This window comes from Hyaena hyaena, unplaced genomic scaffold (genome assembly GCF_003009895.1).
Source record: "Hyaena hyaena isolate Hyena2069 unplaced genomic scaffold, ASM300989v1 scaffold_31, whole genome shotgun sequence".
Lineage (NCBI taxonomy): Eukaryota > Metazoa > Chordata > Mammalia > Carnivora > Hyaenidae > Hyaena > Hyaena hyaena.
Window position 1 is genome coordinate 311,868 of NW_024080664.1, and position 24,186 is coordinate 336,053.

At 51.4% G+C, this 24,186-nt stretch overlaps 1 protein-coding gene across 5 annotated transcripts in view; it reads right to left on the bottom strand.

Moving 5' to 3' along the window:
• Window positions 1-24,186, bottom strand: part of FARP2 (FERM, ARH/RhoGEF and pleckstrin domain protein 2) — a 104,866-nt gene that overhangs the window by 23,362 nt on the left and 57,318 nt on the right. For 3 of the 5 annotated variants that reach the window (XM_039228535.1, XM_039228534.1, XM_039228532.1), the window contains exons 8-14: window positions 22,055-22,202; window positions 18,330-18,425; window positions 15,471-15,634; window positions 15,070-15,138; window positions 14,068-14,125; window positions 11,499-11,847; window positions 707-885 (exon numbers count right to left, since the gene is read on the bottom strand). In XM_039228535.1, coding sequence (XP_039084466.1) covers window positions 707-885; window positions 11,499-11,847; window positions 14,068-14,125; window positions 15,070-15,138; window positions 15,471-15,634; window positions 18,330-18,425; window positions 22,055-22,202 — 1,063 coding nt within the window. The remainder of the gene's footprint in view (window positions 1-706; window positions 886-11,498; window positions 11,848-14,067; window positions 14,126-15,069; window positions 15,139-15,470; window positions 15,635-18,329; window positions 18,426-22,054; window positions 22,203-24,186) is intronic. The other 2 variants (XM_039228533.1, XM_039228536.1) reach the window with 2 other exon arrangements.

Sequence of the window (24,186 nt, forward strand, 5' to 3'; positions counted from 1 at the left end):
TGGCTCTGGGCAGCCACAGCCCCACCAGCCATTATTCAACCCCTCCCTCCCAAGCCCCCAGCTGCCTGGCCCCTTTGCCCCCCCCGTGTGCCCGCCCGCAGAGCCGCACGGCCGGGACCACCTGGTCTGTGCTGCCACTCAGCGGGGCACGGGCCAGGAGGGTGCGGGTGGCCACGCAATGGGTGACCCTGGCCAGCGCCGCGTCCCCGAGCCGGGGCGCTCCGACCTGCAGCCTCCTGTCCCTGAGAGCAAAGCCAAGCCTGTGGGCAACGCCTCAACCTGCCGCCTCAAACCCGCACCCCCCACCTCCTTCCCCCTCTGGTGTCATGCTCCCCCGTGCGGACCCCACCCCACCCCGTCTCTCCTTCAGAACCCACTGATCCCGGAGCCCAATAAGATGGGGTCCCTGCCACCCTCCCAGTTACCTGCTTGTTCGAGAGTGTCCGACAAAGGAGGGAGGGCAGGAGGCGGAGGGCGCCCCCAGGGCCCCGCCTTCCCCACCGCACCCCGTTAAAGCCTACAGGTACCAGGAATTGCCGTTCAATGAAAAAGGAAGGCTGCCTCTGTGCAAAGGTGGCCAAAGAGCCCCAAGTGACGTGCGGTTCGAGGGGCAGGTTTCACCGGGACAGAGTCTGCCCTGGGCCCCCTCAGGCCCCCTGCAAACCAGGCCCACCAGCGGCCTGCCTCCTGCGGGGATGGCGCCCACCTTGTGTTTTGGCTCCTCCTCGCCGTCCATCCTGGCTCCGCCAGCGTCGCTAAGGACAGGGCTCAGGAGGGGGGACAAGCCCTGTTCAGCTGGGCCCAGAGTCACCTGAGACGCAGGGCTCAGGCTCAGTGGGCTCTTCCGGGTGGAGGGAGAAGGCTGAGGACTGTCCACGGAAAGGCCTGGAATTGAACGGGGCAGGGAATGGAGCAAGAAATGAGAAAGGGTTGCCACGCTGGCCAGACACCACAGTTCTCACCGCGCTTGAGCCAACGTTAGCCTACCGCTCCCACTGGGCACTTTCTGGGAGGTGTGTAAACAAAGCCCCTATCGGGTGCAATTCTCAGTGTGACAGGGAGCGAAATGAACACTGGTTGGTGGCTGGGGGACTGGATTTCAGAGACCAACCACAGGTGGTTTGGACACCCCGGGGATCTGTTCCTGGGGTTTTTTCTCAGCTCTAGACAAGATGCAACTGTGATGCGAATCGGCAGCCCAAGACCAGCGAAGCGGAGGGCGCACCCTGAGCGGGGCGCCTTCTGTGCGCAGGTGATGGAGGCAGATCGCAGAGGCTTAGACAGGTGCCAACCCCTGCTAAAGAATCTGAAAAACAGAAGTGTGCTTTAAGGTCACACTCTGCACTAATCATTCGTTAAAAAAAAACTGGATCACGTAAACTTGCTCAACATACTGTTTTCTACTTCCTTGAATTTTTTCATTAAAAAGGATTTTATGCTGGTTTTCTAGAATCATACTACAAGAGTAACTACTACTGTTTTTTCTTCTTAAAACAGGGTTTGCTTGGGACGGGGCAGAAGCCAAAGTCCTGGCCAAGTTCTAAGAGGGCAGACGAGGTGCTCCATCACTTTTTACAGTACAGGAATTCTGTGGTCAAAGGGCCTCTAAGCCTGAAAGGGTTATTTCCAGTGTTTTTTTTTTAAATGGAAAATCAGCAACTACTAAATGGCAAATTTTAAAGATATCTATAAAGCAAAGTTTGATATGAGAAATTGAACCGGTTTAGAAGCTATTTATAATCGAAATTTACTGTAGGTTTACAAACGCACAGTGTTTTAGCTCTTAAACCACCATCACTCCCAACTGTGGCTAAATGGGCGGACAGAATGCTGGCACCTAAGTGACTTGGCCAGGACCCCTGGTGCCTCCCCACCCCCACCTCACCCCACCCCCCACTGGCTTCCAAGTGAGATCTTCTTACACTGTGGTCAGAGACTTCAAATGCGGTTGCCTATAGTGACCAGCTAATAAAACCCAAAGTTGGCTTATTTGGCCTCAAACACTCATGACTGCAGGCGGGGGAGTGCAGGGGCTGCCCAAGGGCCAGTGCGCACGAGTCTGGCATGGCTGGCCCTGCGGCTGGCCGGCAGGCTGCAGGGGAGCCTCCTGATTTTCACATTGACAAAGTCGGAGCTCTGGAAGGCTGCTGGCGCTGGCGGGGCTCCGGCCCAGGGAGGGGGTCCCGCCCCGGAGGTGAGCCACCAGTGCTATGAGGGCAGAGCTTTCCCGGGCTGTCTCGCACCACTACGCAGTGAAAACTCGAGCCAACATTCACTGACCATGAAAATCTGGACGATGTAAGAGCATGAAATTGTTAACCAAATCCGAATGTACTTTTATTCAATGTTAATTCTAACAAACTCGAATTTGCTTTTATTACACATTTAAAATACGCTAAAGCAACCCTGAAATCACACGGGCTTCCTTGGTCCTCCTGCCCGTGTGCAGGAGCCTGGTCAGTTTTGAAGGGATCAAACAGGCTGAGGGCTCTACTTGAGGGTGTGGACCCTACAAGGGGGTGTGTTTCCAAAGAAGAGCTACTTAGGACTCACACTCCAAAACCCTTTGTCTCAAGCAAGCCCAGAATTGTGTCGTGAGATATTTTTACACAGAGAATTCACAAAAACGTCTAGACGCTCCTAGCAACACACCTTATTCTTCACAACTGTACTGTTCAGTGTGAGACCTGAGATATTTCACACTCATTGCTTATGAAAATAAGCTACGTCCACTGCTCTACTCCGTCCCCGCCGTGCCCCGCACAGCACCCCGAGGATGGGCGGTCCTACCACAAGTTCACAGTGGACAGTTTCCCAGAAAGTGGCTGCCAACTTGACTTCCTGTTTACAGCAGAAGGTGAAGCTGGAGGAGGTGGTCCCCTTGAAGCGACAGGGATGGGCTCCACGACCCATAGGGTCCGGCTGGTCAGGCCACCAAACTAGAGAATGCGGCTTCCAATAAATGGCCCTTCTGATGAACTTGTACAAGGGACCTCCCTTCCAGGATGGCCTGCTCGTTTGGAATAAAGTATTGTGGTTCCAGGGAAGGTAAAAGTCATCATTTGATATTATCACTGTGGACACTTACTTCACAAAAAATGGTCAACACACAACTTAGTGAATAGATTAAAAAGTACCACAAACTGCCATCAAGCACCTGTCTTTATTAAATCCGTCAGCGCCAGCAAAACATTATAAACCATACCTGCCTCAGATTATGTAAACACACATCCTACACGACAAGGTAAATCTGTCAGGACACACGGTTTCAAGCAAGTGGCAGTGAGCATGGAACCCATCTACCCTGGAGACTGCTGGGGGTGGGGGGGCGCCCGCGGCTCCATGCCCTGTCCCGTGCGGGCCAGCCTTAGTGCTGCATGTGTGAGGTTGCCAACGCATACATACACTGCATACAGGTGGTGGCTCCGCGGGTGTGTCCTTCCGGAGTGACAGGGCCCGTGGTGCTCACGGGCTGCTGCTCTCACCCCATGTGACGGTGTGCAAGGGCACTAACGATAGAGGCCCCCTGCCTCAGAAACCCTGTCATTGTCGACTATCAGAATGCAGGTCTGAGGGGTTTTTAAATGCTAGACCATCATTTCAGACGCCACAGAACACATTTAGCCGTAATTGACAGGGAAACAATCTCAAATACTGGTAAAAACAGACTCCCGTGTCCAAGGTTATTATTCTGAGTGACAAGGGTCCCTGCCATTGACCTACTTAGACACAAAGGTGGTGGTGCTCTACTGTGTCACTGTAGCATCAAGAATGACTGATTCTGGGGCGCCTGGTGGCTCAGCCGGTTAAATATCCAACTCTTGCTTTCGGCTCTGGTCATAACCTCACTCACGGTCTGTGAGTTCGAGCCCCATGTCTGTGCTATCAGCACAGAGCCTGCTTGGATTCTCTCTCTGCCCTTCCCTGCTCATAGTCTCTCCAAATAAACAAACTTTAAAAAGAAAAAAAAAAAAAAGAATGACCGATTCCTTTAGTTGTGCATGAGAATTTTCGGAACTTCTTCAATTTCCCGCATCACATTATTTGAAATCAACACATACGATAGGTTGTATCGAGCTCCCCACTCCTGCTGGGGGGACTCCATGCTGTCCACCCGAATTCAGGACGACTCTGCACTCAGAGGGCCCAGGTACAAGGCTGGATTACCTTTGAGAACACGCGTTCAAAACATTTCAAACTGCCAACAGTAAGCAACTCTGGCAAGTGATGCCTTTATTTCGGAAAATTTCTAAATATTTCTTACAATTTTTGAAATGCCATTTTATGGATTTTATCCATCTAACTAGCTGGTGAGAGACAATAGCACAGACCAAAATTTATGCTTATTTTCTTAAAATTTTTTAAAAATGTTTTTTATTTATTTCTGAGAGAGAGAGAGAGAGAGAGCCAGCATGAGCAGGGGAGGATCAGAGAGAGAGGGAGACACAGAATCTGAAACAGGCTCCAGGCTCTGAGCTAGCTAGCTGTCAGCACAGAGCCCGACGCGGGGCTTGAACCCACGAACCGCGAGATCTTGACCTGAGCCGAAGTCGGACGTTAAACCGACTGAGCCACCCAGGCGCCCCTATGCTTATTTTCATTTCATACCTTTATTTTTCAAAACCCCATAATGAACAAGCTTGAAAATTTTGCCTAAGGTGGAAGAAGAATCAAGGTTCAGTTTGGAAAATTCAAGGTCAAGTTTGAAGGTTAACATGATAGCAGGAAAGTAAGATCTAGAAACTCCTTTGGTTTTGAAATATGGATCCTTAATCCTATGAAGCGGAAAACACTACACCAAGAATTAAGGTAAATGTAAGCGTAACAAGTTAGCAGAAACCTACTTTTGGCTCTGCTTCTGGGCTAGGATGTGCCTGGCACGGGGCGGCCTCGGGGTATGGAGATGGCTGTGGCGACCTGAAGTGAAGAGCGGGACACCGACGTGTGTTATCAATCTTTTCTTTTGTTCTAAATAAACAGGGCTCTTTCTCTATTAAGAAAAATAGGTGGTGTGGCCTACAGCAGTCACACTTTGGGCCATCTGTTAGGGGTGGGGCCTCCTACGTGTAGTGCAGGGCGCCCTGCGTCTGGGTTCTAATGGAGGACCCGGGTCTTCTGAACCCACCGCGGCATCGGGGACAAGGCACCCACAACCAAACCAACTATTCAAAAAAAAAAAAACAAAAAAACAACAACCCACAAAAAGCCTGCATGTAATGCTTGTTAGGAAAGAAACATAACCTGGATTAACATAATTCAGCAGTAAGAGCCAGACAGTGTTCACCCTCCTAACCAGCCAACCTAGAGATGGGATGCAAAAGAGAAATGCTCTCAGCAGTTTCTTGAAATCTGGATTTGCTAATGAAACAGCTCCTTACGGATCCATGTGTTGTGGGAGGGAATGATGTCTGGTGGCACACTACCCTCTGAGTGGGGAAGTGACTGCCCACGCGGTGTGGAGTGGGGGTCTGTGCCAAGGTGCTTTTCTGGAAGGCTGCCGCCACTGTCACGCCCCCTCCTCCAGGCACCGAGAACCCCCCCAGGGAGGAGACCAGCACCCGCCCCCAGGTGCCCATGCTGTTCAGAGCACCCGAAGAGGCGAGGGCAGCACGTGCCACGCTCCGGGACTGGAGTGGGGGGCTGCACAGGGGCGGGTGGCTCCGTGGGGGCAACAAGAGCTCGTGTTGGCCAAGTGGGAGACTCAAGTCCAGGACCTGTGTCGCTGCGGCACTTTAGGTTGGGGCTCTATAGGGTTCCGGCTGACTTGGGAGGAAAGGGAACAGTGCTCTCACCTCCGGAATTACGAAGCCAACCAGGTGTTTTGTGCGCAGTCCAAGCCTAAGGACCACAAGTTCGTCCCCAACGTTGAACATAGCGCCGCCTCAAAGGCGCAGTGCAGGGCCCGGAGCAGCAGACCATGGACTCCAAGTCCGCGCCTGTCAGGCCTTGAGAGCACCCCCCCTGTGAAAGCGCACGACACCCTCCTTTGCTGGGCTCTCACAGGACCGCCGTCGTCCATACCCGCAGTAAGCCCGTCCGTACAGCGCTGCAGTGCCTACTTGCTGCTCAGAAGCCTACAAAGTGGAAGAGGCCCAGGGAAGAGGCTGTAGGAATGGGATGCAGCTGTGTCAGAGACTCATTTAGCGCGCGAGATGTACACCACAACTATAAAAAAGGAGAGGAAAAGGAAGCTAAAAAGCCCATTTAAAAGTTCATAGCAAATATTTCCTTATTTTATTGAATAAACAATTCTGAATTAGTACATATCTGTGAATTTATAAATGGCAATTTCAGTGGAAAACAAATTTTGTTAAGTACCACAAACAAGGCAACATCAGTGTTTTCTTTAGAGAATGAATAAATTAAGCGGTCAGAAGTACCGGTTCCTTTCCTCTGCATTTCTGAAGGGAAGGTAGAGGTTTTTAGGCAAAAGATAGAACTTTGGGACCTCATGGGCACGGCCACTGCGTGGACAGAGGGGCCAGGGCAGCCACCTGCGCTCCAGCCAGCTGTGACAGTCCTGTAACTTCAGGACAAGGGCCAAAGCCAAACCTGGCAGTGTGACTCCGTGCCTTGAGAACACATACTGAAATTCTCAACTGTAAGCGCCCAAGAAGTTAACATTTTTGTCTGTGAAGTAATTGTTCTAGAAATGGATTTCTTTTTTGATGTTCCACCAACCGTGAGGGAAGACACAGGCACTGGCATCAAATGTCACACAAACACATGGCTCACGGGGACGTGGCTCATGTGCTGCGTGGGTCCCACGTGATCGCAGCCAGAACAGGAGGGGTGCTCACGGTGATTCGTGCAGGGCAGCAGGTGGAGGAGGAGCTTGTCACTGAAAATCCAAGGGTGACCACACAGGACCCAATTCAGAAAGGACTTTGCAAACAACGATGATGAACAGATGAACAGGTTTCCCTATGAGCTTTCCGATGGTCTATTTTTATTGTCCATCCATCTACCATTACTGCTATTTCTAAAATGTGCGTCGTCACAGGCATGAAAGCACTGTGATGAGGTTGTGTGGTGACAGGTGGCCACCACACTCACAGCAAGCACAGATGAGGCCCAGACTTGTCCAGTCACTGTTGTACAACCGACACAAATGTAACCTTGTGTGTCAATTACACAACACGCTGTGTTAACTGGGAAAGGGGATCCTGACCTAATTCCACACTCGAGAATTCCCTCGGAAGACAGAAAAGGCACACAGCCAAACCTAGTGATTTATAAAGTTATACAGTGCACACCATTACCTATTTGAGTGCAGTCAACCTTACTAATCTGAAACTTTATTATTAGACTTTAGATACTCATATACTGGCGTATGTAAAATACTGAACTTTAGAGACTTAAATACAAAAACAGACTGGGTAACTAATATAAATAAACACCCTGCCTCAAGCAGGCGTGCCCTTGGAGGCAACAGGCACTGTCTGCAGTCCCAGCGCCCCCGTCTGTGACGGGGCTGGTCGGTCCCTCCTGCCGGAGGTCAGGCCTGCATCTGGCTGAGGGCAGCACATAAAAGGAGAAAACTGTCCACATGCTGCAGGCACTTTTCAACTACACGCTCTCAGCAAAGCGGCTGCTGATGTCAGAAGTGCTGGTGACAGCCCTGCACAGCTCACTCAGGTGCGAACAGCCACCCTGTAAGCCTGGGATGCGGGGCCACTGTCCCACGACGGCCTCGTGCACACAAGGGCTTCCAGAGGGAAGGCAACTGTGATCAGCGGCCATAAACAAACAAAAGAAAGACCCAATCCTGCTTCAGGAAGTGCTGACCCTCAATCCGAACTGCTCTAGATATTTTAACATCTATGGTAAAGCACCTCTTACTACGATAAAACACAACAAGTTCACTGCCTGAACGGTCTGCTATGAGCAGAAAGACATGCAGGAAACGTCCTTCGGGCTCACTCCCCCCAGGTTTCTAAAGAACTCTCTCTGTGTGGGGGGTGGGGGTTACAACCCACCCAGAAGCGGAGAGGGTGGTGGAGACAGGAGCGCAGGCCTCCAAGGAGAGCCGCGCTCGCTTCTAATTAACTGACTTCACTAGAAAGGGAGACCTGCCAACTTAAACACAGTGTGAGAGCTCTGGAAAAGAACAGCTCTTACGTGTTTCTCCAGATCTTGCCAAAAAGCTAAACCTGAATCTGAACATAACAGCTGGACAGTGGTGTCCACAGAGCGTCTGGGACGCTGGGCCCATTTCCCAGCTGTGCTGCCCCACGTGCTGATGGCATGGAGGCACCAGCCTTGCGGGGCTGCGGGATAAGGGGGGGTGTGGGTGATGGCGCGTGCTTGGTGGTCTACGTGGCTCGGAGCCTTCAGAGAAGCCGGGGAAGGGCAGACAGGTGACGGCACAGGTAGGAGCATGAGCCAGGCCCCTGGTCCTTCTACAAGTCACCGGCACGAAGTGGGTCTTCTCAATGGGAAAAGATGGAAAAGCGGTCACGGCCACATGCCTCGAGCAGAGAGTGTTTGAAGACTGATCTGAACAAATCAGGTATTAACAGGCCCTTTAGACAACTGGGCAAATTCAAGTACGTCCCTGGTATTAGAGGATACCATGGGGTTATTAATTCTGCATCACTGCCGGGGGCACCATGAGAGAAGGGGTCGGCTCTCAGAGATGCACGCAGGCATTCTGAGGAAAGGCATAGCTTGTCCGGGCACCAAGAGAACACCAGAGCACCAGGCATGGAGGGGAAGGAAAAGGCAGATGGCACAAGCAGGGTCGGACCCTGGTGACGCTGAACGGGGTGGTGACCAGGGTATGTCCACTCCCCTTTGCTTCTGGGTATTTTGAAAGCTTTCCAAATAAAAGGCTAAAAAAATCAACTCCAGAAAATGAAGGTTCACTGGGGAAACAAAACTCCTGTAGAGGAAGGCCTGGCAGAAGCTGCCGGAGAGCAGCCTTTACTCAGAATCTGCAGGACAACAGTGTTATGCGGTGCCCCCGCCACCCGCAGCCCTGGCTCCTACCCACCCACACGGGACCTGCTGCTTGGACACCTGAAACAGGGCGACTTAGGTTCGCTGAGCCTGACGCCAGGCACCTTCATTAGGAGAGAGGCAGCTCTCGCGATGACTACAGCCTAGGAAATGCATTTCCCATGGAAGATGTATTAACTCTTTGCTGCACAGATACACAGTCTGTTTCTGAGTGACACCAAGGGGAAGACAAAGTGTCTGGAACATGCTATTCTAACTCGTGGTTCCTACCTGTGCAGCCCACCTTCTACCTGGCTCACACGGTCTCTTCGCAGATACTGGTCAGCCAACACGAAACTGCACCAGATAGCCTCCACCTTGGACAGAGGCCATGTCTCAGGAACAAGGGACGGGATGAGGACACATGCCATGTGCTCGTCCCGCAGACCACAGTGATGAGACTGTGCCGGAGGTTTAAGGCAGCTACAGAAATGGAAAATCAATACATTAGGCAAAAAGCCTCTGCTGGTATTCGATGACTGCTGGTGACAAAGAAAGCCTGCCACTCACGAGAGACAGCCGGCTGCTCGGTGTGTGCACATGCATCCCCCAGGGGAGGGCTCGGTTCGGCAACCAGCAGGGATGGACAGGAGGCCTGCACTCACCAAGGGACAGTTAAGAAACACGGCCTTTCACGCGCACATCTCTACTAGGTAAGGCCATCTGTGCCGTGGGCAGCAGCCCGGGCTTCACAGCGCCTGCGCTGTGCCCACCCACCGGGCACAGCCACCTCAGGCTGTCCACTCACACGACCGTTCCAACTGCCTCAGAAACAGACACTGCTAGAAAACAGCTGCCGCTTGACCTGAAGGAACGACATTCCCAAAGAGAGAGAGCATCTCAGCCCCTGACGTGTGTGGGGCTCCTGGGCACTGCTGCTTAGTGAACCGGCCCCCTAATCAGTCTGAAGCAAAGAGCTCTGCTGGGAGCTTGCACACTTGAACTGTCAGGCGGATCGGTGTGTCCGGTTCTGCTTTTTCTGCAACCACTAAGCCAGATGGAAGAAAGAAGTTCAAGCTTACATTGCATTTTACACCAAAGCTTCCCCAAGCCCACTATCTAAACACAGCACCATTTCTGGGTCTCCAGTCAGTGGACGACGCCTTCGGCACAGAGGGTGCTGCGGGCAGGCCCAGGGGCCCCACTGCGTGCCACTGGAGGGCTGGGCAGGCAGGGGCCCCTGGCCTTCACAGCCTTTCCCAGGGGCCGGGTTCTGCAGGGCGTACTGGAAGGTCCGTGCAGGGCTGACCACACAACACCCCCCATCCTAACGCAGCACGCACAGCAAGCTTCAGCTTCGAAAGCAGCAATGGGCACAGGACACACTGTAACAGAGATCAATGCGAATCAGAGCCACGTACCATTCAAAATGGGGTGGGGAGTACCAGGTTTTAGCTGAATCAGAGTGTAAGCCAGAGAAGAAAAGCTGTAAGACTAGCTCATCAGCCCTGAGGTGGAAATGCTCTTCTATTTTACACCTTTTAACACACCATTCTAAGCAAAAGTTTTAATCCTCCGACATTCAGAACAGACTAATGAGAGAATCCGGAAGAAGAAGACCATCTAGCCATGAACACAGACTCGCTTCCTGGGTGTAAAGCCACCAATCTGAGCTCTCACTGCACTGAGTGGGCGGTGGGTGGCCCTGCAGGGGGCCTGGGCTGGTCAGGAAGGGTGTTTATCCACCCGCTCTCCTGGAGTCAAATTCTTTATGGTCTGCAGATTGAAAAGGACTCTCTCTCCACCTGTCTGTGCAAAAGGGTTGCTGAAAAAAAGGCTCATGTCTAGGGGGGCCCCGGCCTCGGCGCCCCACGAATCCGTGTCTGTGCTGCTGGAGTCCTCAGCGGTGGTGGGCGGGTAGCTGAGCTGCTCTAACTGGTCGATGATGTCCGAGAGCTGGAAGGCTGAGCTGGCCTCGGAGCGGACCGAGCAGGCGGGGAAGTTGGCCATGGAGCTGGCCTCGGACTGGTTGGCCGAGCTGGGGGTGCGCACAGACAGGCCGCTGTGAAGCGGCAAGTTGCTGAGGGAGCTGTTCTCGGACTGGTTGTTCCTCAGCGAGCTGGTCTCCGAGGGGCTCAGCAGGCTCTGCATCAGGCTGGCTTGCGCCTTCACCTCAAACAGCTCTGAGGTGTCTGAGGGGTGCACGTTGCCGCCAAAGCCATCCTCTCCCTCAAATTCAAAACCATGCTCTACGTGCATGTGCATGACCTCCGGGGGGTACCTGTCTGGGCTGGATGGGGCGGGGGCGGGGCGAGCGCAGGAAGGGGCCTGCGGGGCTAGCGCGCAGTAGGGGAAGGAGAACGCCTCCGAGCCTCCAGCAAAGAAAGAGATGTCAGCCGGGTCATCGTCTATGAACTCCTCAGACACCTGCAGCCGGGCATTTGTCAATGTGAAAACAGGCCCCCCGCCGCCACCGCCCTGCCGGCCGTGCGGGTGCTCCCCCTTGGCGGGGGACAAGCCCACGGTCACGCTACCGCCACCCCCGCGGTCGCTTTTACCAGCAGCTCTGCGCTCCCTGCCAGCGCCCCCTGCATCTGGGCCTGTGGCGGCGTCGTGACTCTGACCCACGGGACGGCTGGGGCTGCAGCTCCTCACAACGTGACAAAACCCAACACCTTGACAAGGCTGCGGCGCAGGGGGCCCGGGGGCCGGGGCCCCTCTGGTGTCACCGTCGGCTGCGGCTGGCCTCCTGGCGTCGGGAGTCCGGGGCTCGGTGAGGGAGCCAGTGCTGTCTCTGAAATCAGGCAGGCCCCGCAGGGCCAGAGGGGAGGTAGGGACAGAACAGAAGGGGGCGTCTGCGGAAGTCGGGGGCGCAGAGGTCCTCAGGCCCTCGGTGAAGGGGACGCTCTGTGGGTCAAGGTGAAGAGAAGAAAGAGGCGCACATAAAATTACAAATTACCATGAGAAAGTTGCAAAGCTAACCGTGTGTCTGCACATTTCCTTCTCAGCCTCTAGAAGGATTTCTAGATCTGAGATTCAGATCTAGAATCACTCAGCTAACGAGATTCTAAAGCAAAGCGCCAATGAGGGGACACACGCATCTGCACGTGGCACTCCTTCCTCGGAGATTACAGCCAGGCAGTGATGGAGCGCATGGTACATTCACACAGGCACTGGACCCCAGAGCCTTCAGGAAGCACTGGCGTTGCCCCCAGCTCGTGTGAGAAGCTACTCAGGGGCAGGAGGAGCCCTGTCCTCAGTCCCACACACAAGGAACGAGTGAGCCTGCCCTTCTCACGTGTCACAAGACAGTCATGCCTCCAGGGAACTTCAGATGCCGTGTACACGCACGACATTGGGAAGAGGGTGATTAGACAAGGTGCCACCCATTGGTCCTGAGCGCCTTTCTGCATGAGGAGCAGCATGCAGTGTGGGCGCGGCAGCAGGACGCCACACGGTGACCGACTTTCGTTCCACGGGGTAATCTGCTCTCAGGTGCCCATCCTGTCACATTTTCAATCGAAAAACTGGATTCAATGTGTTCTTGTGGTTTTTGAAAGACAGTATCAGAACTGAAAGTTTAAATGTAATTTTTAGACTATTTATACTTTTTTAATGTTTATTTTGAGAGAGAGAGAAAGAGAGCATACGTGTAGAGCGAGCACAAGTTGGGGAGGGGCAGAGAGACAGGGAGACAAGATCTCAGCAGGCTCCGTGCATCCAGCATGGAACCTGACTCCGGCCTCAAACCCATGAACCTGAGATCATGACCTCAGCTGAAATCAAGAGTTGGACTGGACACTCAATCAACTGAGACACTCAGGCATCCCTATTCATACTATTTTATTTATTAGTGGCTTGCAGGATCGGCCTCTGCGTTGGGCTTTGTGCTCACAGTGCAAAGCCCACTTGGGATTCTCTGCCTCCCTCTCTCTTTGCCCCTCCTGTGCTTGTGTGCCCTCTTTCTCTCAAAATAAATAAAATTTAAAAAAAGCTATTCATAAATTTGAACTTTGTTTAAATAAAAATCTTTTGATATCAATAGATTTAGCAAAAAACTCCTAAATAGGAAACATACCTAGAAGAGTTAAAGAATGTTTTTATTTAAAACATCCAATTAAACAAAGTTTGGGAAACATGAGCTTCAAACATGAGGTACAAGTGCAGCTTCTGGAAATACCATAATAAATGACCAGTGGTCAACAAGGACTAACATCGTGCAAGAATAAACACTTATAAATAAGAAACCACAGAGCTGCATGAGGAGACCGTGACAGAGAGACAGGAGTCTACATAAAGTACGTGTGTGTGGAAGCTGGCATGCGAGCCTGGGGATGGAAGCCTCTAGCAGCACATGCGGGAAGCATAGGACCATGTCCCAGAACACCAGCTGTTAACACGTTTTCGACTCTGTGGCCCAGTGTTTCTCTGTGAAGATGTGCCTGTGCCTCTGGGTACGCCCGTGCTCGGTACAGCAGTAATCGTGCCCAACACGGATACGTGTCTGTTTCCTGCTTTTCACCTTTAACATATTAGCACCAAAAGCTCGCCCCGTGAATGCAGTGTAACTTAGCGCCCTGAGCTGGCAGCGTACACTGTCATCCACCACTTGCTTTCCTGACACGCGCACGCCTGGCCCACTGTAGTACAACTTGCCTGGGGACCCTGCCACGCAGAGACGACATGGGACTTTGAGGTTTATGCCTCTAGCCTGTCTCCTCTGAGCATCTATTTGTCACTTTAGATTTACTGCACAGGCTGCTCCGCAACCTCCTGGCTTCACTTGGCAGCGCACTGTGTGCGCGTCCCGGGCCTCCGCCCGCCCCCCACCATGACAAGACTCGAGCTGCTCCCCAAGCACTCCCCGCCGAATAGGCACAGCCGAGACCGTGCTAGTGAGTCACCTCCACAGGCGGTGGTCAGGATTCTAGCATCACAATACCGCTGTGGCGCGTATCAACGCACAAAGCTTTCTCTTAGGACTCCTTTTCTGCAAGAAGCCCTGGGGCCGGGAGAGCCATGTGGACAATAGGACTGAGTCTAAGGGCCCTGTCACAACACTGCCAGGTGGCTCTCCAACAGAGCACAGGCGACAGTATCACATCTGCTTCCACTGGAAGGACTAACCTGCCTCGGCAAGTCTGCAGTCAGAGCATGAACAGCCGTCCGGGTCTTGCTGTGTCTCCTGCAAACAGAGAACAATCTGTGAGCCCCAAGATGCCTTTCCCAGCGCCTGTCCAGAGCACAGCCATGCCCCGGGGAAGGGCGCACGTAAGAATGGGGCCAAGGTTCTGACAATATGCCACAGGCATCTGGCTGGACAGGCAGTGACAAAAAGCAAGAACTCAGATAAAAACAGATGCCGCAGAAGAGGTAAAATCATCCCCTCACGCTGAAGAAAAATCCCACATGCAAAAAGCCCGTGAAATTTTTGATTCAAAGTTTACCATACTATATGAGACATTACATGTAGGATCTGCTACGCAGATTAGAGACTAGAAAGTCACTATATGGGGACACCTGAGGGGCTCAGTCGGTTAAGCGCTGGACTTCGGCTCAGGTCAGGATCTCACGGTTCGTGGGTTCGAGCCTCGTGTCGGGCTCTGTGCTGACAGCTCAGAGCCTGGAGCTGCTTCAGATTCTGTGTCTCCCTCTCTCTCTGACCCTCCCCTGCTAACACTGTCTCTCTCACTCTCAGAAATAAATAAAACATTAAAAAAAAATTAAAAAAAAAGTCACTATCTGTATCTAAACACTAACTATAGAAAGATATTAATCCATTATCTTTAAAAAAATTAAAGAAATAGAACTCCGGAGTCAAAATACATGTTTATGTACTTGAGCTGACTGTTTTCAGGGAAAGGTTAAAAATACATAAAATATCAGGGCACCTGGGTGGCTCAGTCGGTTAAGTGTCCGAGTGTAGCTCGGGTCATGATCTCACTGTCCCGAGTTGGAGCCCCGCATCAGGCTCTGTGCTCAGCCTGTTTGAGAGTCCGTGTCTCCCTCTCTGCCCCTCCCCTACGCGTGCTGTCTCGTCTTTCAAATATAAAGAAACATTAAAAAAAAATACGTAAAATACTAATGTTAAAAGCACAGACTTTCCGTCACAGGGACCATGGTGCTCACCTCTCGTAGGGAACCCTCTTCACCCCACTGTCTCGGACATAATCCACCAGCTGCTTCTGAGTCCTTCCGCTGGGAATAAAAGTTCAGATTTTAAGGAAAAGCAGCAGCAGCAATTCCCAGCACTGATTTTTCATGAAGGCAAAATCATACCTGCCAGCCCTCTAGGCTCCCAGAGACACTGTAAAGTTCTGCTTTGTGATAAGCATGCCTGATTTTCTACAGTTTTTATCAGAACTATTTTTTCCACTATTTTACTGGATTTGCTCTCGCCAGTTTCATAGTAGCCGCGTTCTGTATGTAACTCCCTGAACCGTCTCACAGCGGTTGTTTCCTGACCGGGGACACGCACACTCTTAGTCCTACAAAGCCAGCAGGGCCCGGCCGGCGTGTGGCGGCCCCACCTGTATCTGAAGGAGGAGCCCCTGCTGAAGAGGGCAGCTTTAGCTCTGGGCTGAGGCTGATCAACGAGTCGAAAGAAGGTGTGATATTCCACACAGATCTTCCAGAAGTTCTTGCATCCATCTCTGCTACCCAATAAGAACTCTAGCGTGTCCTGGTAAGGTCCCTAGAAACAAAGTACAAAGGTTCAAGCTACTAATTCAAGAAAATTTAGGAGGCATTCAGACAACAGATTTTTATTCAAAGTTAAACATTAGGAAGATATTTTGGGGGGACCTGCTCAGCAGGTTGAGCATCTCACCCTTGATTTTTGCTAAGTTCATGATGTCACAGTTATGAGATCAAGTTCTGAGTTGGGCTCTGTGCTGACAGCAGGGAACCTGCTTGGGATTCTCTCTTCCCTTCTCTCTGCCCCTCACTGCTCAAGTGCAAGTGTGTGCGCATGCACTCCCTCTCAAAATAAACTTGGGGCGTCTGGGTGGCTCAGTCAGTTAAGCGTTGGACTTTGGCTCAGGTTATGATATTGCAGTTCACGGGTTGGGGCCATAGGTCAGGCTCTGTGGTGACAGCTTGGAGCCTGGAGCTGCTTCGGATTCTGTCTCCCTCTCTCTCTGTCCCTCCCCCACTCACAGGCACGCTTGTGGGTGGTGTGCACTCTCTCTCAAAAATAAATATTTATTTATTAAAAAATTTTTTAAAAATATTTTATTCATTTCTGAGAGAGAGATACAGCGTGAGCAGGGGAGGGTCAGAGAGAGAGGGAGACACAGAATCCGAAACAGGCCCCAGGCTCTGAGCTGGCTGTCAGCACAGAGTCCAACGTGGGGCTCAAACCCATGAACCATGAGATTGTGACCCGAGCAGAAGTTGGACGCTTAACTGACTGAGCCACCCAGGCACCCCTCAAAAAGAAACATTTAAAATAAATAAATAAATAAACTTAAAAATTTAGGAAGAATTTTTTCCCTGTATTATCTATAAAGACTTCTGGTGCCATTTACGTAAGAGAAGAAAAATAGCTATCTACATATTCACTTCAGAAATGATCAGAAAAATGCAGTCACCTATGATCACACAACTGCTAACATTTACACGCATCTCCTTGGGACACATCCCACCCAGCAAACCAGGGCATCCTCTCTGTCAGGCAATGACTTCTACACTGTTGACCAATCATCTCCCTGTGGAGTCTGGGATGTGCTGGATGCCCATGGCGTAGTTTTAAAGGCTCACACACACCATCTTGAAGAAACTACTGCCTCATCTCTCATAGTCACTCCCCAGGATAAATTCCTAGAATTGTTATACTGAGCTTAAAACAATGCAGATTTTTAAAAATTATTTATTTAAGTAACCTCTACACCTGACACGGGGCTCGAACTCATGACCCTAATATCAAGAGTCACACACTCTTCCAGCTGAGCCAGCCAGGTGCCCCAACAATGCCCATTTTTGAATTTGTGATGTATTACTAAATTACCTTCTAGAAAGACTATCCTGCCCGGACGTCTGGATTCAGTCTTTAACATCTAAGTGCTGATGGAGGCGCCTGGGTGGCTTAGTCGGTTAAGCGTCTGACTTTTGCTTAGGTTATGATCTCGCGGTTCGTGGGTTCGAGCCCCGCGTCGGGCTCTGTGCTGACTGCCAGCTCAGAGCCTAGAGCCTGTTTCAGTCTGTGACTCCCTCTCTCTCTGACCCTCCCCTGCTCACGCTGTCTCTCTCTCTCCTAGAAATAAATAAAACATTAAAAAAAAAAAACATCTAAGTGCTGATGGACACAAGCGGTAACTGCTGCGGATGGGTGTGGCTGCAGCCCTGGGCTTTGGTGGGGTGTTGCGCTGCTGCTCTGGCACATGGGGCTGGGTGAGGGTTCCCTGCTTGTCACAACAGCACCCTTTCTTTCACTCACGGAGAAAACAGCAGCCCTTTACCTGCATTTCATGTATGTTTCCTTATTCTTCCCTTCCATCCCTACGGCAGATGCTTGAGTAAGAAACAAGCCATCTTTTCCGGCTTCTACAGAAAGTAAGCGCCAAGGCAGCTCAGGAACCCGCTGTTTGACAAAAGCTCTTGCTAATCAAGTGCCTTTTAAAAGCTTAAGTAGAGCCTTTCTTCTCTACTGGCTCAGGGCTTAAATCTCCCACCATGAAGCATGTCTTCGCTGACACAGCCTCTTATGCCTCAACCGCCACGCTCGGCTAATCTACTCTGGCTTCCTAACCTCCTCTGTACACTGGAAATGTACCAAGGTGGATACCTTCGACTTGCTTCAAGTACCGGATTCTTCCTGTCACACTTATAGAGACATTTACTTTTTCCATCTTTACCCATTTCAGTAAATTCATGCATAGTTATTTTATTGACTGACATTCTCAAATGAAAGGAGTACTTATTTTTTGAAAATCAAGGGTTTTCCAATTAGAGCTAGTAAAAGGCTAATTTCTGAATCAAAGAAACAGGAGCACACTGGGAGTGGCCCTCAGCCTACGGGGATGGACACTCTAACGCTAACGTGCTGTGGGCCTTCAGACCACGGCCTCTTACCTGGAGAACAAAGAGGCTGGAGTAAATGGACTGTTCTCAGCAGCCCCCAGGAGCTTCTCCCTCTCACCCCGGACCCGGCTAACGCTGAGAGCCGGCTGGGAGGAGCTGTGTACGCAGGTCCCGCTGGGACGCCGACCTACCCTCAGTAGCAGCCCTACTGGGCAGAGTACCCAAAAGCCCTTCCGCACAATTCCAGATCCCGTCCTCAAACTCTTGTGTGCATCACACTCAAGTGATTTATAAAGTAATTTGAGAAGTCAATATTCTAGCAGAGTAAGTTCTCTTAAAATTTAGAAAGTGCTTGAAATCATACTTACATGGACCTCTGGGTGCAGTTTGATGAGAAACCTTTTCCTCTTGAAGCTGAGTTTTCGTACTCTGGACCAGTTGAAAGTGTTAATCTTGGTGGTGCCCTGAAACCCAAGAGATGGACACTCAGACACACTGTAATCCAGACACACACACACACACACACACACACACACACTTTCACAAAAAGATAATGTTTATTATTTACTTATTTTTTAATACTTATTTTTGAAAATGAGTGCAAGCAGGGGAGGGGCAGAGAGACAGAGGAGGAAAGAGGATCTCTGACAGAGAGCCCAACACCGGGCTTGAACTCGCAAACTATGAGACCATGACCTGAGCAGAAGTTGGATGAGCTCAACTGACTCAGCCATTCAGGCACCCAGAAACAGAGAAATGTTTAAATTAACAAACTTGCCAGATAGCACAACAACCCACTTGATACTTTACAATTATATTTGGAAGGACTCTGGATTAAAATGTCAACACTAAATATACAAATCTGCTTGTTTTAGGAAAACCTGATGTCTTTGATACAGCCTTCCTACAAATTACTATTAATATTCTTTAAAGTATATTTATTTATTTTGAGAGAGAGCAGGCATGTAGGTGACCGAGCAGAAGAGGGGCAGAGAGGGGGGAGAGAGAGAATCTCAAGCAGGCTCTGGGACTGTCAGCACAGAGCCCGACTCGGGGCTCGATCCCACAAACCAATGAAATCATGACCTGAGCCGAAATCAAGAGTCAGACACTTGGGGAGCCTGGGTGGTTCAGTCAGTTAAGCGTCCCACTTCGGCTCAGGTCATGATCACACAGTTCCTGGGTTCGAGACCTGTGCTGGGCTCTGTGCTGACAGTCAGCTCATAGACTGGAGCCTGCTTCCGATTCTGTGTCTCCCTCTCTCTCTGACCCTCCCCTGCTCATGCTCTCTTTCTCAGAAATAAATAAAACATTAAAAAAATTTAAAGAAAAGAGTCACTTAACTGAGTCCCAGACACCCTCCCTCCTTTTAAAGTTCATTTATTTATTTATATAGAGGAAGGAGAGTATTTATTTATTTAGAGAGAGAAAGAGCTCTCTAAACTGCTTTCTACAACTGAGCAGCAGCAGCGCTGCTCTCACGCTGATCTGCATGAGACCACCCACGGCTTAGTTAGAAACGTCAGGCAAGGCCCGAGACAAGACCCAGGCATGTGGGCCCCACGCTCAAGCCCTCTTGCTGGGACAGAAACCCCCACCCTCCCCAGCAGCTCTGGTGCCCGCCTCGGGTGCCTGTAGGAGACCCGGCCTCCTGAGCACCCCTGCACCACTCCATGGCCGCTGAATTTTATTTTTTTTTAAATGTTTTATTTATTTCTAGGAGAGAGAGAGAGAGAGAGACAGCGTGAGCAGGGGAGGGTCAGAGAGAGAGGGAGTCACAGACTGAAACAGGCTCCAGGCTCTGAGCTGGCAGTCAGCACAGAGCCCGACGCAGGGCTCGAACCCACGAACCGCGAGATCATGACCTAAGTGAAAGTCGGACGCTTAACCGACTAAGCCACCCAGGCGCCCCCATGGCCGCTGAATTTTAAATTTGGTTTTCATATTATTGATCGTGTGAGTGCAGTTCACAGGCTGAGCTGTGGTGAATTCTTACTATATTTTGTCCTTTACTTTTACTTTTTCTTGACTTATTAAGTGCCTCTTTTCATTTACTCAATTCTCTATGTTCCCATCACTAATTCAGCCTAAACCCTCTGTGCAGAATTTAAAACTCTTCTGTGGAGGCTGATATATGAGACAATTTTCTGCAGGCTGCCTGCGTGCTGGCAGGTGCTGTCGGGCCTGGCCGCCAGCCTGAGGCCCCCCACCCCCCATTGCTGCCACGCTGGCCTCTCCTCTCCTCTAGGAGTGTCACACCTCTGCAAAACCGCGTGTCGTATATTCTCTGCACATGTCAGCCTGGCCGCCAGTCCAGGGGAGCTGAGACGGGGAGGGCCCGTGGCCACATGGAGATGACGGGCTGTCCCTTCACCCCACACTCTGCGTGGGGGACCTCACATCCACCATCCAAGCCGTACCCTGGAGGGGACAGGGGCCGGGGGTGGGGGAGTTGCTGCCTCAGCTCTGGGGCTGCACGTGTCCCTCCCATGGGTGAAACCAGGCTGCTTCCAGCCCCAGCTGGCCCGGGCCAGCATGAGGTACCCTTCCCAACTCCTGGGGACATGGCGGCCTGCTCCCCACTCCTCCCCACTGCAGACCACGGGAGGTCAGCTACTTCTACTCTGCTCTTCCCGGGCATCTGCCCACTTCCTGACCTCCAAAATGTCACTGACACTGTGGTTTCCTTTTCTGGTCTTCTTACTCAGTTTAAAGAAAATCCCTTCATCATCATTCTGGTGGGGATTTGAGGGAGTAAAAATGAATTCCATCTAAAGTGTTTAACTTGAAATCTCTAATTTCTGCTTCTAACTTCTTCCAGTTACAAATTAGCTATCCTTTTCTGGAAGAATTACACTGTCTGGATTTGGATGGACGTGTGATTTTCATCACGCATGATGGCAGAACTATCATCTGAGTGAGCAGGTGTGGGAGGCCACGAGTCCACCAGCTCACTTGGTGTGCCTGGCGCGTCCTCTGCCTGTCGGTCAGTATACAATGTGTCACAATTAATGTTGTTTATGAATTATTTTTCTTCCCCAATAGGAAACTGAAATTTGATGGCTAGGTTAAAAAAGGAAAAGAAAAGGAAAAGAAAGCAAGGCTTGACTATAGGGGCCTTGATTAGACAAGCCATTTTAGGCAAACACAGGCTAAAGAGAGCCCATAGGCGGGGCGCCTGGGTGGCTCAGTAGGTTAATCATCTGACTCTTGATTTTGGCTCAGGTCCTGATTTCACGGTTCACGAGATCAAACCCCTCGTTGGGCTCTGTGCTGGCAGTGCGGAGCCTGCTTGGGATTCTCTCTCTCCTTCGGTCTCTCCCCCAACCCCCTCAAAATAAATAAATAAACTTAAAAAAAAAAAATAAGAGAGCCCACAGAGGAAAGAGCCATGATCACAGCCCCGGGCTCAAAGGCTGCAGCCTTCCCTGGCGGTCAGCAAGGAGCAGGCCTTTGCAGGATGGCCACGTGCTACTGTAGGCCGCAGTTCTGCAAGGACAGACAGAGGACTCCCGAGAGGGGACGGCAGCAGCACCTGGGCCACCCAGCCCGAGGGAGGGGCATGCGGAGCCCTCCAGGTGCGAAGGGGCTGTGTTTCTCTGCTTTTGGATGCTTCCATAGCACACACACAAGCACACGCATGTGTGGCTGCAGGCAGAACTTAGCGGCCCTTTTATGTCACCAATCGCATGTCCATACATGGCTAATACAAAAGTTCCTGAAGGCTGCTACTGACGCTTATCACGTGCAAGAGCCTCTGATACTTTCTGGTCTGTTCTTTCTTCTATACTGAAATGACCCCTCACAGAGCAGCACCCCCAGACCTGTGGCAGGTCCATGCTTGTGGCACGAGCAAGCCAGTGTTTCTGCTGAAGGTTCTAAAGAGAGGAACCGTGGCTCAGCATTAGAATGATGGCACGCGCCTGGCTGCCCTGGGGGGCAGAGGGCTCTGTGACAGCGAGGACAAGGACAGGGAGGAGACGGACAAGCTGGTTCTCCCTGCCAGGCCAGGACCTTCAGCATCACAACGAACATTTACCAACATGTGTCAAATCAAGCCCCAGCCAGTCCTCACACCCCTGTCCCTCCCTACCTGGAACACGTGGACACCCATGTGGGAGACGGCCAGGTTGATTCTGGCCCCCTCCCTGTCAGAAGCGGCGTGAAATCGGATGCCATACATTTCCAACTTTCGGGCAATTTCGAGCACCTGGAAATCGGACTCAGCAGGCGTCTGGCCCCTAAAATAAAGGACAGCATGATCACAGCACTGAAAACGACTTGATGTCTAAAAGAGCCAAAACAAAACCCATCAGGAAAACATAACAGAATGAAACAAGGCTCCACAGGAGGCTGTTTTAGACAGCGGACGGCTCATGGTGAGAGTGTTCTCCACCAGAAAAGCAGCTGGGCACACACAGGCCAAAGAAACTGTCCGTTTCCCTCTATCCTGTGACCCACTCCTTTTTTTTTTTTTTTTTAATGTTGTTTATTTATTTCTGAGAGAGAGAGGGAGACAGAGAGAGAGAGAGAGAGAGAGAGAGAAACGGTGTGAGCAGGGGAGGGTCAGAGAGAAAGGGAGACACAGAATCTGAAGCAGCTCCAGGCTCTGAGCTGTCAGCACAGAGCCCGACGCGGGGCTCGAGACCAGAAACCGTGAGATCATGACCTGAGCCGAAGTCAGACGCTAACCGACTGAGCCCCCCAGGCGCCTCTCCTGTGACCCATTCCTGATCGGTGGAATGTTTTTTCGTACGCAATAAATGAGCTTAGATGCTCCGCCTTGTAATTTGTTCTGAACACTGACAAGATGATGTGCAGACACTGACCACAAAGCCCGGTACGAAACAGGGAAACCACGGACAGCACCAGTATCTCATCACACCCATTTCATACTTTAAAAAACCACTTTCATAATGTACAAGTCTAACCATGAGAATATAATTTTTGTAAGGATAAAATTATGAAACTGAATAAAAACATGTTTCTCAAGTGCACAGTCCACAGTCACGCTCCTGGGGAACTGACCGTGGCCTGTGTCACACTGGCTGCTGCTCAGAGAGGGCACAGCTGGGCAAAGGGGACAGACAGCATCCTGGTTAGGAGCACCCCACGCCTGGCCTGTGCCCGACATGTGGGGTTCTCCATCAATAACTCTCCCTCTCACTCCCACATGCTTAAGCTTCTGGATCTTTAAGGAACAGCCCTTCCCACGGTTTCTATTCTTGGACTGAAACTTCCATTCTTTGAGTCTGATGTGGACACCTGACTATCAGCTTGTATTTGATAAATGATCATCAAGCAGGAAGACCACTGTCCGTGGTGTCCCAGTGCCTCCAGTGACCGGGAGGGGTGCTGGGCGGGGCTGGGGGAGCTCTGAGGGGCGGCTAGCGTTCGGGATGCTGAGGGAGGTTCTGGTGAGGGCTAAGAAGGAGAAGAGAGCGGAGAAACAGCCTTTCTTCTCAGAGAAGCCCTAAACCTTCTTGAACAACATTTGGTAGCCACGAGGATGGAAAAGATCATTCCGGCAAGGTCTCAGACAGAAGTGAGGAATACGTTCTTGGAAATGGGACAAAAGGCGATCCTTTTATAAAGTGGCCCGACACTTGGCTGAGTTACAGTCACGTCCTAGCGTTTAGTGGAGAGCCTGACGCAGGGTGCGATCTCAAGAACCATGAGCCGAAATCAAGAGTAGGGTGCTTAACTGACGGGGCCCTCCGGGCACCCCGGGCTGGAGAGATTTCTAAGCAAAGTGCTGAAGGTGCGGCTGGGCCGCTCTGCTGACAGCCAGTGTGCAGGAGAGAGACGCCCGACACGTGGCAGCTGATGCAGAAAGGAAGCAGAATTGTAAGATGTGGAACAGCCTGTACTACAGAAAATGGGAACCCCGAGGTGTGGCCAAGCGGTGGTGGTGATCAGTGTGGCCCAGCCACCGCGCTGGAAACAGGACAGTGGAGGGAGGACTCCAAAGGCAACCCCGGTCAGGGCTGCCTCTCCCATCACAGGCCAGGGTGGAAGAGGGTGGGGGCTGGGGACACAACTGGCCCTTGCTCAGCTTTCCAAGGCCAAGGCTGCCTGAGCAGCCCGGGGTGGGGTGGGGGGACGGAGGGCAGAGCAGAGCCAAAGAGGATTATTCCTGAGCCTTAAGGCTTAATGTCATTTGCTCTGCTGGTTCTGGACTTGCCTGAGACCTGTCACCCTTTTCTTCCTTCCAGTCCATTCCTT